Here is a 17,476-nt window from a genome sequence, read left to right as displayed (position 1 = left end):
GATCATCCGTAGCCATATTCTTGAGGTGCGTAGTGTCTTGGCTGAGTTGCAGACTAGTTTGTTTGGGAACATAAATAACACAAATATAAATAAAAGTATATTTAAACATGGATGCAAACATAAATATGAAATATAAATATGTAAATATGAATCTCCCTCCCAGAGTTTGAGCTGGAGAGGAATGAGCCTCTTGCTTGCCTTAAACTTCCCTTCCATGGTACTTCCAGAACTTTAGCCCAGAAGTGGGTATTTCAAGTTGCAAACGAGCTCTTTCCTGCACACAGATGGTGTGTCACACCGTGTACGCTACATAAAGATTGGAAATTGTTGTAGGAAAGACTGCTAATTGCTGTGACACGGTGACTTACCTTTCTTGACCATAGGCATAAATTCTAGTCATTAATCCCTGTGACTAAAAAAGTGCGAGTAAACGTACAACGCTTTACCAGTAACTAATTTTTAAACTTCAAAGGCTGCAGTGCAAAGCAGAATTGTTAAATATTATGGATGCATATTGCAAAACGCTGAACTCCATGAAAGGGGTTTGAAAAGGAAATATTCTTAAATTGTTGTTGCTTAAAAGGCACGCATGTTATGGTTAATAGAGCCCAGATGCTGACTGGTTTTGAAAATTTGAGCAAAGTAAAACAAAATAGTGTTTTGGTGTCTGTCAGCCTGAAATGTGAGCTCTTTTAAAAGGATGTTTTCGCTGTATTGACCTAGCATTAAAGTACTTTACAAATTTTAGAACTATAACTTTCTCAAATGACATTTTTATAATTTGGCTTTGAAATGTAGCCACGGCTAAATATTCATAAGGAAAGTCTTGGACTTGCCCTGTGGTCTGGTGGGCAGTGCCAAATTAAAATCAGAATCCTGCATGGTTCACACTGAAAACACAACCGCTGAAGAAGCGTATCCTCAGGCAGTGCTGTTTTCAACTCCCTGGGAGATGGAAGAGGAGGAAAGAGGTAGTAGGTAGACAGCCTGACCTTGGATTCACCATCAGCAGGAGTCCAAACACTCCTCCAAAGGCGTAAAGAAAATGCCCAAGCCTTTCAGGTCATCTTATTTCATATTTTCCCTTGGGGATATAGCCAGATTCCTCTTGGACTAGCTTGCCTGTATGGGCTGCTGAACTCAAGCACCTTCTCCTCTGTGAAGTTTTTGTTGTAAGGATTTTTTTTTTTAGCCACAAAGAAACACAGTTCTCATCCTGGGCACCAGGCAACCTCTTCTGGTAGAGGAGATGGGAAAGAAAGAATGGGTATGATACTTAACGGGGGTGGGGGTGTGTGAAATAAGGTGGTACTGAAATGCAAGGAAAAGAGGCAACTCTGTGCGATAAAAAATGGGAATTGATGAGAAAATTGCTGCAGAAGTAGTGGGAGCACAAGTTTTTGCTGCGGTTTGACAGACTGTGGGGAAACCCTGCAGATAGTAACTGCGAGAAACAAGTAAGGTCTCGTGGCCTGGAGAAAATTTCTGGGCTAGAGACATAGAAAATCTGCTCATAAGCTGCCCATGTCCCAGTGAAAAGGTGCAGTTCATATGGTATGGGAGTAAAAGTGAGGGGAAAAGCATGTTGGCTTGTTACCGAACTTTAGGAAGGAAGAGATGATCTGTTCCTCTGTTCATTGAAGGAGGAACACCATGGTGAACCCATTGCACTCCTGGAACAGGATAAACCTGGTCAGGCACATCTATCACGTTTATTCGAGCTGACCTTGTTTTGAGGAAGAGTCGGATGAAGCATTTTTCTTTATTGATCTAAACTGTTTGACCTAGGTGAGGATGCCGCAAGTCAGGGTGTCCTGTTTTATCTGCGAAACGGTTGTAACAGGCGTCACTGGTGAAGTCATCACTACGTCAAGTCCCATTTCCCAAGCTACTGTGCTGCAAACTTTCCTGCTGGGGGCAAGAGAGGACTTGAGCTCGAGTTTCAGTATGAGACCTTGGCCCTTTTGAAGTCAGTGAGAATTTTGCCATTGCCTTCAGAGGGACCAGGATTTCACCACGCCATGCCCATTAATTCTTGTTGAGACATTCAGCGAGAGAGCTAATTATGATAGTGGTTTCTGTGATGTGGGCAGCCACAAATTCATTTGCTGAGCAGCCATCTTCTCCTAACAGCTTTTGCTCATTAGGGACTTTGGTCCCGGTCCTACAAAAGATCCCGTTGACTCCACTGGAACTCGGGGCACAGTTCAAAGATAGAGTGACTTTGGCAGTCGCTGCTGGTTTCAGGAGTTCCAGCTGCTGCCCCTTGCTGTTCTGTGGCTGACACGACTGCTTGTGAGGCTGGGCCACCAACCTAACCAGGGAACTAACCCGAGTATGAAAAAAATCCCGTGAAAGCTCTTGTATCGTTGAGCCACCATCTAAGGCCAGAGCTAAGGGTAAGGCTGTGCAGGTTTCTTAGTTCAAGCCTTGGACTGGATTTGAGCCAGCAAACGGAGGTTTCTCTTTCTAAGGTTAATGAAAATAACTGCAACTAATAACGGGAGCTTCTTACTAAAATAAAAGAGACATTCACCCTCCACTCCCATTTACTTTGACTTTAAGCTCAAAAAAAGGAACATAATTATCTCAGAGAAACCTTGGCTGTCAGAGGCTTTTCTGTGTGCAGTAATCTTGCCTCCTATTTTACTTTGTAAAAACCTCTGCCATGGAATTAATTCTACCCGTATGAATTAGAAGTAAATCTGAAAAATGTTAGGAGATAGTCTTGGTCTTGATTCCTAAGCATTGATGGGGAAAAGGGTTCAAAAAAAGCTGCCTGGGCTGGAATAGAGAGAGGAGGGTTGTGTCTCTGCAGGCTGTGGGGGAAAGGGGCTAGGCTGAGGGAGGTGAAGCCAATAATCATTAACTGGCCCAGAGGAAATCCAAGAAGGAGAGGAAAGCCTTCGAATTATAGAAAAATGGTGAAATGCACCAGCGTGAGGGGTGGCAGCATATAATGTTCGAAAGCTAAAAATAAAACCAGTCAGCCTGGACAGCAGGGAAGATGTCTTTAAAAGTAAGAGCAACCAGGCAGGGGACCAGGCTCCCAAGGGAGGTAGTCAAGACACCAGAGTGTTTCCAGCAGAAACAGATAAGATGTGAGAGGAAGCGGCAGGTAGAGAAATGAGTTCTGTGGTGCAGGGGTTCAGGCTTGAGGTTTCCCTCGGCTGTGCACTGTGTGATTAAGACAGGAATTCATTAGAGATCTGCTGTACTTCGTAAGAGGTTAATCACAGATTGTGCAACATCGTGAGTGTACAGTATAAGGAAAAAAAAACCCAAACCCACAAACCTATTTTTCTTCTCTGCTTCCAATTAAAAAGTGAAAATAAATATAAAGGTGTGCTCGTTCTGCCTGCTCCTGCAAAATCTAGCAGTGACAACAAGGGTTAGGTGTGGGTTATCTACTGTCTGACTAGATTTTGGCATGGGAAGCCTTTCCCCCCTTCCCCTCCACTATCCGTGCGGATCTTGCTGGAGTTTGCTGACAGCGCCGTAACGGAGGAGGCTACTTCATCCGCCACGGCGTCAAGGACAACATTTTGTAACACAGACCTGGCCTCAGGCAGGGATTGCCATTGACTCGCACTGTTTACATTTTCAAAACGTTTTTTTTGTGACCTTGAAGGTCAGAAATATACTTTTTGTAAAAAGCTCTGAGTTTGTCTCTTTTCTTGTTTTTCCCCAGTAAAAGCTGAGAGTCTGATATTATCATATGACTCCAGGAGCCTGATGTTAAGTCAGTCTACAATGCCCAGGCCTTTAATCTGGCCCAGATGTTATCTCCTACTGTAATCACAAGAAAAGCTATGAAGATATACGCTCAACAGATATGAAATTGAAAGTTAAATGTTTCTGTAAGTTTCTAATAAACCTGAAAATAATATAGACTGCCGAATGTAAGGATCTCAAATTTTGCTGCAAGTTGTTCTGCCTCGTATCATTATCCTACTAACCAGCTGTCATCCTCTATGAGGGACGGAGAACACGATGTAGACATTTAATATTTGCTGTAGAAATCCTGGTGTTGATTTTCTAACCCAGGGGAGATGCAGGAAAGCTGAACTGCGTATTGTTTATTAGGAATGAACAAAGTAGGTAGGGAGGGAAGCTTTTTTTAAGCGAGGGCATATTACAAAATCAGAACTTTTTAGCTTCTTCAGAAAGAAAAGGGCGTGTTTGTCTACAGGGGCACAATCAGGGAAAAGCGTAAGTTATGTTTGAACCCAGCGCGTTGGCCACTCATTTTCATCTTTATTCGTAACCACCGCTCCAAGCGGCACAAAGCCAGCTTACTACATTTAGTTTAGCAAGGGGGACAATAAGCCAAAACACCCTCAAAAGTGCTGGGAAATCAATCACACGCCGTCACATCAACGAAACACCAAGCCCTACTGATAAGGGGCGCCTGCTAGCTCTGCTCTGGGAAAGATCAAGATTACTGCTCTTAAACGTCCATACCGGGGGTATTAATTGCAACTTAATTTTATCATACTGCTTAATTCCACACCGCCGCCCTCCGAGTGATACTCTAACATTACAGCCGCTTCCCCCCAGATTTTAATTGAGCCGGCGAGGCAGAAGGAAGGAGGGAACCGGTAGCCCCGAGGAGCCCCGAGGAGCCCCGAGGAGCCCCGAGGAGCGGCAGCCGCCTTCACCTGGCGGAGGAGCAGCCGCCGCCTTTGTGCCGCCGCTCCTGCTCTGTGGCAGAAAGTAGTCCCGTCCCTCCCCGCGTTGCTCCGCGGGCCGCATCGCAGACGGCGGCGGAGGTGGTGAGTCCCGACAAGTAGTCCCCGCTGGAATGCGACGGCGGAACGCGCCGACCCCGCCGCGTCCCCTCGCCGTCACCCCGCCCGCCCTCGTCCCGGTGCCACCGGGGCCGCCCGACCCCTTCCCCCCCGGGTTTTTGTCGGTCGCGCCAGGCGAGCGGCTGTGCCAGAGCGGCTGCGCGCCCGCCCCGGTGAGCGCGCTCCGCCCGCCCCTCGCTCCCTCCGCCCGCTCCCGCCCTCCCGACGGGAGAGGTGCCGGGGGGCGGGCGCTGCTCCGGGAGCCAGGAGCCGGCCGGGCGCGGCGCGGGGAGGCGAGGCCGGGCCGGGGGAGGAGGAGGAGGGCTGTATCCCTGCGCCTGTGCGCGCCCGGCGGAGGCGGAGGCCGGGCGAGCGAGCCGAGGGGTGGATGGGGGAACGGCCGCGGTGAGGCGGCGGCGGCCGGCATGGAGGGCAGCGCCCGCTCCCGCGGCGGCTCGGCGGGGCAAGTGGCCTGCTAGGGACCGGCCTAAAGGGGGGAGAGAAAAAAAATCTCCGCGGCCGCCCTTCCCCGCCTCCCCCCACCCCTTTCCCCGCCACCTTTCCCCCGCCCGCCTGGAAGCATGAACTGGCAGCGGAGGTGCTGCTCCTCGCCGCCGCCTCCCCGCCGGTGAGAGCGAGGAGGGAAGGAAGATGGGGGCCGTCCTGCGCAGCCTACTCGCCTGCAGTTTTTGTTCCCTGATGAGAGGTGAGCGAGGCGGCGGCGGGGAGGTTGTTTTATTTTTTTTTTTTTGGAGATGGGGGGGGTGTGGGTTAAGGGGGAAAAGTTGCAGGGTTGGTGGCGAGGGGCCATGTTTGGGCGTGCGGGAGGGGAGAGGCCTGGCTGCCGGCGGGGCCCGCCGCGGGGGCAGCGCTCCCGCCCCGCCGCCGCCGCCTCCCCCGGCTCCCCCTCAGCAACTTCCCCGCCGGCCCGGCCCGGCCCGAGCCGCGCTTAGGAGCAGCCCGCCCTGCCAGGCGCCCCATTGTTGGTGTTAAGTTTGTTGTGTGGTTTTTTTTTTTTTTTAAAAAAAAACACCCACCCACAAAACAAGCTCCCCAAACACCCCCCCCCCCCCCCCCCAGTCTCTCCGCACACCCCCCAGCTGCCGTGGCTGTGGGGCAGCAGCTCGGCCACGCCGGTGTCAGGCTGATACCGCTGTTCCTATCGCCAGGCTCCCCTCGTTCCCCCCTGCCCGAGAGGGGGGTTTTATCCTGCCGGGTGCGGAGCCGCACGTATTCAGCGAAGGAGGAGGGGGGTGGGTGGGTGCGTGTGTGTGTGTGAGGGGGTGTATGCGTGTGTCTGGGTGTTGTTGGAAAGTGCCCGGGAACGGGTGTTTCACCGAAAGCTTCCTCGCAGCGAAGTGAGCGTGCGGAGTTGGCGAGAAGAGGAATGAATGCTCCGCTCAGCTGGGCTCGCTCTGCGCTGGGACTTGAGAGAAGTTTGTGTTTCACTGGTGAACTGCCACGGAGGTTCATACAGCTTTTCATCAGCAGTCGAGTGCCTTACAAGGGGATGTCACTTGAAGTAGCTGAGAATTTTTCTGCCACTTCCCCCCTTCCAACAAAACATCTTGTCTTATGGGGCACAGTTGGTACAAAACCCGAGGATTTTTCTTTTTTATGCCGTAAACTGAACTACAGTAGCTATTTCTATGTGTTGTCTTTCAGGGAAGAAATCACCTGTGGTGTTTGCATCCGTCGTTTTGCTGTTTACTTATATTTTTTTCACACTAGATGGGGGAAGAGCTAAATTGCTAACAGCCACACTTTGATTTAGAAAATTCAACTCTAGTGTTCTTCGTTGAAAGCTGGAGTAAAGGTAGTTTAGGTTGAAGTAACTCCTCAGCAGCCAGTTGCTCAGTACTCTGGAAAATTTTCCTCTCCTCCATACGTTGTGTTGTGTTGGTTTGTTTTTTTTTTTTTTCCCCTGTGCATCTGTTTGCCATATTGTATCCTGTTTGCACAGATACAAATATACTTATTTAAATAGGCTGTGTAACATTTTGTAGTCTGTTGTGCTGGATTTTCAAAAGTTGAGCCTGGAGTGGGGAGAGAAACTGTTTCCTGATTAGTTCGTTTTCTTATGTAACAATTTTACCCGTTCTTACTAAACCATTTGTTTGGCTTTAACTCGCTGTTCAGCCTAGTTCAGATGAGAGCACAGAAATCGCTGGTGTATGTGATGTCACGTAATATCGTCACTGATATTTCTTTATATTAATCTCAAAATGGTGATGTGTCCTTTTTCAGTTTTTTTGTATACTTGATGATGCTTAGTAAGACGCTTTGAAGAAACTTTAATTTTATAAACAATCCAGACTGTCACTTCGTTTCTCATCTCTCATCTTTTGTCTATTGCCAAGGATATTTGTATCCGAACAGCATTTTTGTTTCTTCTGTGTTCATGTGCTCCTGCTGTTTGATCACCTACCTGAAGTCGTAATCTGTGACACGATAGTAATTTTCCTACTGGCTAATTGTTGCCTTAGATAGAGATAAACAGCAGGAACAGCTGAACTCTGAAGAAACGAAAATTTTAATGCGTGCATCCTCCCTACTAATAAACAACATCTATGCAAGTAGAGTTGGTTTGAATAAGATGGGTTGAGTTCAGAAGAGGTGTCAGCAGTTCCTTAATGAGGCAGAGGCAGTGCCAGCGTGAGGATGAATAAGTTTATACATGAAAGTAGAGGTGAAGTTATGAAGTTCACTATTTGGTTGGTGAATTCAGTGCTGTGAAGGGTGCCAAGCCAACAGTGCTGGAGACTGAAACTCAGAAAATGTAAGAGTGTTATGTTTGTGGATTGTGGCATCCTCTGCTTACAGAACTAGCCTCCGTGTTCTCCCTGACTTAAAAAAAGCAAATGGACTGAGCTTTACAATAACTGAACTGTGATTATTAGTCTGAAAAAGCTATGGTGGATTCATTTGCTGATCTGGAAAGGAACAAAATTGATAACCTGGAAGAACAGTGCTCTGGAAACTAATACGGACTTGAAGAAGTACTAGGCTGTTCCTAGCCGGAAAGGGATGAACCTTTCTTTCAGAGTTGTTCAAGGACTGCCAGATCCTACTGACATTTTCAAGGCAGGTATTTGGGTTGCTGACAGACAGGAGGTTACTGTCATGACAGCTTGCTGTGGAGATTCTGTGGGTTGGGGTTGGGGTTTTCTTCGTACTCTGACTGATGGAAGAAAGGGTTCACTTTTCTGGAAGCTCTTGACCTTTGTCACAGTCCGGTCTCTGTTCTCCTCTCTTGGCCCCGGTTTGATTTGGGGGTTTGGGCTTCCTCCTCCCTGACCATCGGCCGCTTCCTGAGGGTATGTACAGAGGCGTGAGCTGGAGCTGTTTCATGGCAGCTTTGCGGTGTTCTTCATGACAGCTGTGAAACCAATCAGGATCTCGTTAGATAACTGACAGATGCAAAGAGGCAATAGCAGTGGCACCACATCTGTTGGGGAGCTACAGATAAGGGTGAAACTGAGGTTTCAACTTATTAAAAAGTGATAAAGAGAGGCCTTCATCTGCAAGTATTCACGGCTTACTTTTCTTCCAGAAATAACTCCCCAGTCAGCATGCAATTGCTGTTTTGTTTTGTTTTTAAACCCTGATCGTGCAGACAGTGCGTAAAGCTCTTGTTTGAATAGGAATCTCATAAATTATGTTTGTGCAAACATACTGAATATTGCAGACCTCTGTGCTTAAGCTTAGTCAGTGAAGAAATGGAAGTGCCTGGTTGGTAGTGGGCATTTTAAAACCCCTTCTCTCTTAGGCCTGCAGAATGGGGTTGGTTTTAATCTGTTGTGATTGTTTTAATTGGTTTTAATCTGTTGTTACTTGCTTTTGATAAACAACATCTTTGCTTTTTTGTATCTTTTTAGATAGACTTGTTTGCATGTAGTTTAGAAGAACTTAATGTTCAAGACTTGCTAAGCTGTGACTGGAGGTGTTTGCACGTATTTTTCTATGAGAGGTTGGAGAAGGGGACAAGAAATAGGCTTTTTACTTCCGAAGCACTCAAGTTGGAGCTGAAGTGTGGAGTTTCAGCTGGAGCTATGTTCTTTTTGTAATCATCATGGTCTGTTTCTCCACCCAAGCTTGAATCAGCTGCATTCTAGTGATGATTTTTCATTGTATGATTCCTCAGAAATCAGTGTGACTTTGCTGTGATTTCCAATGCATTTTCCTCTTTTATCTCTTCATAGGAACAGTCTCAGATTAGAGTGGTCCAAGGTGTTACAAAATCCATCCTTACTTTAATAGTTTTTGCAATTGCATCTCTGTGATACGGTTCGCTAATCATCAGATTGCTTTAGCTTTTCTTTAAAACTGAAAAAATTAGGGCTTAAAAAGTTAGACGGAATTTTTTTGCTATGTCTTGGAGGTAAAGTGAAGCAGCATTTTTGACAGGGTGCACTGAAGATACGGGGAAGTTCTGGGTGTTTGGGTGAAGCTGTGTATACCTGGTCAGAGGTCTATGCAGATGATGAGCTTCTTGTATCCTTCAGTGGGAGTTATACAAAGATATTCAGGTGAAAAACTTTGTTCATGTTTCACACCAGGACTGGTTAGAGAGACATTAATCATGTTCATATTTTCTTTTTCCCTAGTGAATTGATTGCATCTACATTCCCTGAGTTCTAGGTAAGGAGTTTGGCTAGAAGCTGTAGCATGTAGAGGTGGCTTATTTTTTTGCAAGGAAGATAGGTCAGGATCTGGAGCACAGGAACCTTTCAAACTCCCTGTCTTTGGGAGCTGGAGAAATCTGATTCCTTTAGACATCTGTAATCCACCTTTTATGATGATGTCACATCTCAAAAATGCCAGCTTCAAAAATACCTGCTGCTGCGCACGTAATATGGGATTTACTTTTTACTTCAAGTAGAGCAAGGATTTTTATTTTTTTTTTCTTCTGAGGGAGTGGGGTAGGGGAAGAAAACAGAGAGAAACAGGTCTCAGTTTCTGATCTGCCACCATTCGTCTCCTCTGGCAGCCAGTCTGCAGACTTTAAACACTATATTCTTTGTCCCCAGCATATTTAACCTCATTAATTTCCTATGAAATGCTAAATACTTGGGTTGCTTTGCTGATGGCCTCTTCGAAAGAGTCCCACTTCCTTGTGCTATAGGGAGGGGTACCTGTTACTGTTGAGTGGCACCAGAAATGCCGTTGTCACTGAAGCTTTGTTGCGTGCTCTTGCTTCTGGCTGGTTCTGTTGTGCCTGGGAGCGTGCTCAGCTTCTCTCCCAGTTCTTCTGGGGAGCCCTCGTGCTTCAGCCCACTCACCGGAGAGAGAATTGGTTAAACTACACTGCTCGCTGGTGAAATTCTTCGCTGCCGCTCACTTTGGCGCTTGGGGGCCGTTTGTACTTTGAAGGCAGTTGCTGCCAGTGAAGCAGAATTTATGTTGAGAAGGAATTTCCCACAGATGCACTTTTACCAACCAGTAAGTCATATAAGTTGCTTCGAAAGGCATGTGGGGATGCACCTGCCTTGCAGACTTCAGGAACGGTCTGCTCACGTTCATGTAAAGCAGCTGGCACTGCTTGCTGAAAAGTTGAGCCGTGGCTCACCAAGGGTGACTGTTGGTGTGTGGACATGAGGTTTAGGATGAGCATGAAGTGAGGACTTCTGCTGCTTCTGTGCCCGGTGCTTTGTAGTGATGGCTCTTCTAGAGGGTGGTTGCTGTTTGGTGAAAGAAATACATTTTCTAATCTTTATTTTTTCAACTTATTCCTTGCTTGTGTAGTTTCAGAGCATATGCCACTTGCAGAATACACAGTGCTCTAAACAAAGACGCCGTGTCATTCTTTTGTGGTAAATGTCCAAGGCATTGCATCTCTAATGGACTGTACATAAATGCTGGATATTGGCACCCTAAATATTAAGTAACTTTTTCCTGTCTGTATATTTGGCAGACAAGCTGACATAGCCTTCATTAAGCTCTCTAGATACCCTTGTAGTTTATAAATATTTATGGCCAGAGATTCACAATGTGAACAAGCTTGATTATTTGCTCCATGTGGACAGAACTTGATCTGAACGCAGTGACGGTGTTTGCAAGCAGAAATGAGCTTGTCGTCATTTCTCCTTTCCGATACATTCTCCTGTGAAACAGTTACGAAAATAGGGTGGGTTTTTTTATCTCCTTGTGATTATCTTTCTATTTCAATGTAATTGGCACAGTCCCCCACCAATTTTGAAATGGAGTCAAGCCTACCAGTCTCTGAATAGAATGGGAATACTGTAATACCTTTTTCCATTTAATTTATAATACATCTTTAAGAACATACCCTTCAAAGCCTAGGTTAAAAGAAGTAGTGATTTAGTTTAGTAATACTTTGTTTCCTTTGCAAAATGTTATAAACTATTTGGAGAAAGAAGCATGTCAGTTTAAAAGACGGAATGCTTGCTGAGCTTCATTATTTATAAGGAGAGAACAATAAGGAAATGTTTTTAATATAAACATACATGGAAAATGGCAACATTTGTACAGATTTTTTTTTAGTATCTTGTTACAGGATCACATTACCTAAATAGAATTACTCCCTCGTGATATAATCAATGTGGCAGAAATGGGATTATAGTTTTAATTCTGTTTATGAGGGCCATGTGTGAGCTCTTGATGTCAGATTTGAAAAGTAATCATATTTGAGACAGAAAATCTTAATCAACTAGCTGTATAATTTTGCTTAGTCAAAAATCATTTGTTTTCCTTCTCTACTATAACGAAATGTAATTTTCTCTTTTATATTTTTCCTCTTACTCTTCCTCTCCTCCCCCACTCTGTTCCCGGAGGAAAAACATTGTTTGTATGTTTTTGGTTGTGTGTTTGTTTTCTGTTTTGTTGGGGTTTTTTTAAAACTGTTTATGCCTCCAGAACTTCTCAGTAATAAGCATTCTCCTCTGTCCGTTGTCAGAGAGTTCAGGCTTCTAGAAGTTGGCTGATGTGTTTGCTTGAATTCTGGAAGTTAAGGGTATGTGGAAGGTGACAGAAATGTAAGGTGTCATAGAGTTTCAGACTTTTTTTTTTCTTTGTTGTTCTGTCAAAGCAGTGACTAAAACTCTGGCTTGTGCTCATAGTGTTGGAGTTAATGAAAATGTTGACACTTTGGAAATCCAAGAATCCTCTTGTCCACACATAGATTAATAGAGTAGAAATATTAAGAGTAACAGAAGAGTAGGAAATTGTAAACCTTGTAGTCACTGTTATGTCCATTTTGAAAATGCACTGGTGTTCTAATAACTCAGAAACTTAACTGAGGCTCAACAGTTAGACTTTATGGTAAAAAACCTAAGTAATATAATTCCAAGTTGGGTGGGTTTGTGTTTATGGGTTGGTTTGTTTTTCTTTTGGATTACCAGAAATGAGTCCTATCCAATATGGAAAAGATGAGATCGTTCACCCTTTTCAAGGCATCCTGGATGGGAATGTATTTGATTTTATGGATTTTTTTTTTTATGTGTCACTAGATCTGATGTAAGTCTGTTGAAGATTTGACATTAATAGTGCTGGAATGTGAGTGTTTTGAGAGTTAATAAAATAGATCACGTAGGTCCAACTGTGTTTCCAAAAAAAATTCAAATGTGCAATACTTTTCAAAATTCTTGAAATATGTGCACATCTTTCCTTACTCTTTAAAAATAGTCCCTAACTGTTCATTTGAACTGGAATTGTTATTTGTTATATTAATCTGTAGTAAATTTAATAGTTTAAGAATTTGACTGTTGAAAAAATAATTTTGGCTTGAGGACTTTTTTTCCTTTAGCTGATGGAAAGTTGTTTTAAACTTGCACTGTGAGCATTTTCTTTTAATTTTCTTTGAAAACTGTTTTCTAGTTCAGCATGAATCCATCATATTTTTGCAAAATTGTTAATACTGTCTTGTCTTGAAGAAAGTATTTTACCTGCTTGAGAAACCAAATCTGTGAAATTGTTCTACTGGTATGGCTTAGTTTGTTCTCAGTAGTTGTTATGATGGTGAACTGACAAAGATGCCATTCACTGAGCTTGGCCTGGAAAGTATGACACAAAAAAATCCTTGGATAGCTGATACAGTTTTTCTTGAAGAATTGCAGAGAAGTGGGGATGAAAATGTGCTAAGCCTTCGAGGCAGTACTGCGGCTCCCCCCACGCTCTCCGCCCCAGATCTGGCCCACTTCTATGTCCTGGCTAAGGGCTGTCACTTACTTTTGTGGTGTACTCATCAGTGCTGGTGACTTTTTCTGTTTTATGGGTTATTTTGTCATCCAGTTGGGGTGTTGTATGCTAAATTCCGTGTTTGTGCTTTACAGCCACTTCCTGATAGCGCTTCAAAAATCTAAACAAACAAAAAGCCCCAACCACAAAACAGAATGAATAAATTTTAAAAGTTGGTTTGATTTTTACCTGATGAGACTAGACTTCAAGACTATTTTTTAAGTAGTAGGCACACCAGCTCGACTAACTTGCTGGAAGTTATCTAAGGGCAGCTCAGTGCCTATGAACTTCTTGTCAGTGTGGAAAAAGGCTTTGTTAGTTTGAAGGCAAACCAGTGTGCTGCTGCTCAGGGGGTGGATTTTTCTGGTCCACTGGAACTGTTGGCAGTCTGGGTGAGACCCTTTGCCTGGGGCTGTTCCCACATGGTGTCAGCAGAAGTAGGGTCCTCCAGCTCAGGAGCTCTCCCTGGTCATTCTCAACTGGATGTGCACCCCCAAACACGTGTGCTGGCCAGGCTGGAACACATAACGAACGGCCATCGCTTCACAAATTTGGAGCATTCCCGCCTCGGTTTGTCAGGGTGTAGAAGGTGTATTTGGTGGCCTTTAGCCTTCGAGGCTTTGGGAAATGGGCTACCTTTGTCACAGCATCTCAATGTTGTGTCTCGGTGCTCTAATTTAGTGGAGGGACTTAAGCAACACAGAGTCTTTCAACAGCTTCATGAGGGATATGAGAGAGGCTTTGGGGTTGTTTTCTTATAGTTAGAAGCGCTGTAGGAAATGGTGACACCAAAAAGTGTAAAGGGTAGCGTGTTGTTTCAGCACCGTCGGGTCATCTTATCTGTCATCATGCAACTTTGAGTTTGGGTTGCAAAATGTCATCCCTATTCGGATGTGGATCTCTAATTGATACCCTACAGCCAAGCAAGATTTCTTTTTCCGCACAAGCAAAGGTGTGTGCTTGGGGAAAACTGTTGGAAAAGTACCTTGCAGACAGGAGATAGTGGGTTTGGAAACTGCTGCAAAGCAGCTTTTTCATTAAACAGGTTGTGTCGATTTAAAGATGGGTGTTTCCCCAGAGCTAGGGAAGTATTACCAATGTGCGTGGAACAGGTATGACTTCATCTGCAGCACTGTGTGTTATTCTGACAACTATTTGAGAAACTGGGAGAGTGTTGGAGTGTTATGAGGGCACCTGAGGAAGTGGGAAGTGTAATGTTGAGGTTGTGCAGACATTAATGTGGATCATGGTACTACTTGGTCACACATCCCTAGGAGCCTTCCTGCTTTCCAGACTCATCTTCTGGTCCAGGAAAGTATATTGTGATGCTGCCAGGTCAGCTTTATTTTCTTGCCACTTTTTCTACCAGCCTGCTGTTCCCCTAAGCAGCAGGGTGATAGAAGGCGGTGGTAGTGTTACACGGCCGTGCAGCTGCCTGACCAGGGAGCGCAGTGCTCTGCTCATCCTAGGCTGTTGTCAGCAAGATAAATTCAGCATATAAAGTTAAGGAGATGTCAGCTGCTAAAGCAGTGTGTTGTATCCCCATGAGAGTGCAATGGAAAGAACTTCAGAGTAGGAGAGTCAGTGTTAAGGAAAGATGGACACGATGTGCTACCTAACACTGAGAAGACTCATGAGGTGATAATTGGGAAGCATGACTGTTCCTGTAACCTTCTGTGTTACCACCTAAACAGCCCTCCGGTGGCTGTAGCATGTGGAATATGCTTCAGGTTAACTGAAAAGAGGAAAAAAAAAGTCCTTTCTGAAAAGGTTGGGCTGCCTCCTGCTTGTTTACTAAAATCCTAGTTGCCTGCTGTGTCCTGCAGGTGTATTTGTGAGAGCAAGGAAGTTCAGAGAGGAGAGAGCTCTCCATTCACAGTGAAGGTGGAATGGGGGCTACTGGTAAGCCAGTTCATTAGTTTTCTTAAAATTGTGTGGAATAAATCAGGAAAGGTGGTGCGATGGAGCACTTAGTGCAAAATCCTGGCCTGCTGCTTGCTGTGCTAAACCTCTTATGTATTTCCTGGTGATTTTTATGTTTGAAAATACAAACCATCTGTAAAAGTTTCTTGAGGCTGGGTCCCTGCTTTTTGGGGAAGTTTATTTTCATTTGAAAGTTGCCTCTCTTCTGATCTCGTAGTCCCCCAGGCTTTTATTCCCAATGCTACCTCAACCTTTTCCTTCTTGCTCCCTCAAATTGAGCAGCAAAACTCAAACGTTCACAGATAACAAATATACAGAATTCCTTATAAGCATAAGCAATGATGAAGAAATTTGAAATCTGGAGTCCTCACAACTGACTGTGCCAGAATCCTTGTGTCAGTCCAGAGGGTTTTTCTTATGTTCCTCTGTTGGCCCTTTGTGGGACATCTTGGGAATGGGGATTGTTTTACATACAAGGAGTTTTGTGTATAGAATGGTTCTGAGGAGGCTGCGGCTAATGCTCTGTGCTCGTTGTGTTTGCCCATTTATCTGCTTTTCCTTCTCTTGTGGACGGAACGTGTGTGCATGTCGTTTTGTCAAGACATCTGGCAAATCCTTCTTGCTCACTGTGCCTCGTCCACAACAGCGTGTATTTGCTTGGCACGTATCACAGAATCATTCAGGTTGGAAAAGCCCCTTGGGATCATCGAGTCCGACCCTCCGCCCAACTCTACAAAGTTCTCCCCTACCCCACATCCCCCCACAGCTCATCCCAACGGCCCTGAAACCCCCCCCTAGGGATGGGGACTGCCCCCTCCCTGGGCAGCCTATTCCTCTGTCTGACCACTCTTTCTGGGAAAAAATTTTTCCTAATGTCCAGCCTGACCCTCCCCTGTTGCATCTCATCGCTGTGTCTCCTCCTCTCCAGTCCTCATGTTTGCCACCCTCATAACAGTGTGCTTGCCAGTATCAATTCACCTTTAGATGCTTGGAGTTCTTCAAGATTTTTATAAGATGGGGAGTTTTCCCAGCTCAGTGACATCTTCTTCCAATGTAACAATCCATGGGTTTCTTACCAGTGGATTCCTGCATGGATATTTCTTCCCACAATGTGAATCGTTGCCCAGTATTACTGGCTGGGCCACACTGGGATTCTGGGGCATGTTACTACAACTTACGGTGGCCACCTCTAGTCTGGCGGGTCCTGTTCCTAAATTGGAGGTTCACCAGCAACTGGTTCAGCTAATTTGTCAAAGCTGATGCACTCCTCCCTTTCCCTGGTGTGCTAGTTCTTGTGTTTATCTGATTTTGGTCTGAACTGGTTCTGGATGATGGCTGGCTAAAATCTACTTTTTGTCAGGTTTGGGGGAGAGCACAGTGGCCTGCTGCTGGTTTGGCTCCCTGCGTTGTCTTGCCGTGCTATGGGACAAGTGCTAGTGCCAACGCAAAAGAGGGGTTGGGAACCAACAGCTGAAACTGGAACTGCGGAGAAAGGATGTAGCTGCAGTCGCATCTTGAGCGGATCTAGCAGGCTGCCAGTGAAAGGGGGGAGAGCTGCTCCCCCTTCCAGCTCCCTGCTGTTTGCCTTATGTTAGTTTTGGAGTTTGCTGGACCACTTCTTGAGTTGATTCAACTCGCTAACCCAGTCAAACCTTTCACTGATGTCATGATTTGAATCAGCTTGGGGAGGGGCCCTTAACTAAGTGAGGGGGTAGAACAGCATTGCTGGGGGTTGGGAATGAGCAAAAAAGGGTTTGGGGATAATGAGGCTCTGCTAATTGCTTTAACCAGGCCAAATTCCAGTTCAGTGAAAGAGAATCAGTATCCTGAAGGTAGCACTGACCTCGTGGCACCCAGAGGCGTCACAGATCATTGAAAGTGGAAAGGAGCAAGCGGGGACTTGTGGAAAAGGCCTGTGGACTAGTTAAAGAAAAATATGAAAATTCTGACATCTTAAAGTTGCCACTTAAACACGAAAAAAAATTGACAAAGCTATTTAGCTTTTTATAACCATTTTACATTGATTCATCACTTTGCATCCTGTGGGCAGCAACGTTTTTAAGCCAGTATCAGACACTCACAAATCAGATGTACAAAGCTAGATTTAGATAAACAAGCATTAGGGAAGCCACACTTAAGTCTCTTGGGGATTTGCAACTTTCAGTATGCTAGGGAGAGCTACAAGAGTTGCAGCCAAGAGAAATATTTGGTAAAAAAATTATAGTTTGGTCATGAGAAGGGTGCTGATGTAGAATTCTAGTTGTAAAGGTAAGGCAAAAAAGGCAATGTCTGGATTTTAATATTGCATGTGGTAAGCTTAGGGAAGGTGTTTTGTGAGTATCGGAGTTAAGAAGCAGTGAGGCCCAGTGACCCGCTATTGGCAGGAGTTTCTTATGATTTAAATTATTTTTGTTGCGGTTCAAATGTATTAAACTTTGGTGTTCTCTAAGCAAGTGCTTGTTCTGCTGGTGGATACAGAAGAAGCTTATTTGATAACTACGCATAGTTTTTACTCTGTATTGGGTACTTAGAAGAATAAACTACATGTAGACTTCTCATGTGGCGGA

At 45.0% G+C, this 17,476-nt stretch overlaps 1 protein-coding gene across 1 annotated transcript in view; it reads left to right on the top strand.

The window, feature by feature from the left end:
- The first annotated feature begins 5,186 nt into the window (after positions 1-5,186).
- The window catches only part of LRP6 (LDL receptor related protein 6), a 127,088-nt gene continuing 114,798 nt past the window's right edge, over positions 5,187-17,476 (top strand). Inside the window, exon 1 of the mRNA XM_074901800.1 lies at positions 5,187-5,496. Coding sequence (XP_074757901.1) covers positions 5,442-5,496 — 55 coding nt within the window. The 5' untranslated portion in view covers positions 5,187-5,441. The remainder of the gene's footprint in view (positions 5,497-17,476) is intronic.

This window comes from Athene noctua, chromosome 3 (assembly GCF_965140245.1).
Source record: "Athene noctua chromosome 3, bAthNoc1.hap1.1, whole genome shotgun sequence".
In the NCBI taxonomy this organism is placed as follows: Eukaryota; Metazoa; Chordata; class Aves; order Strigiformes; family Strigidae; genus Athene; species Athene noctua.
Note: the sequence above shows the minus strand (reverse complement) of the source record. Positions and strands in the feature narration are given on the sequence as shown.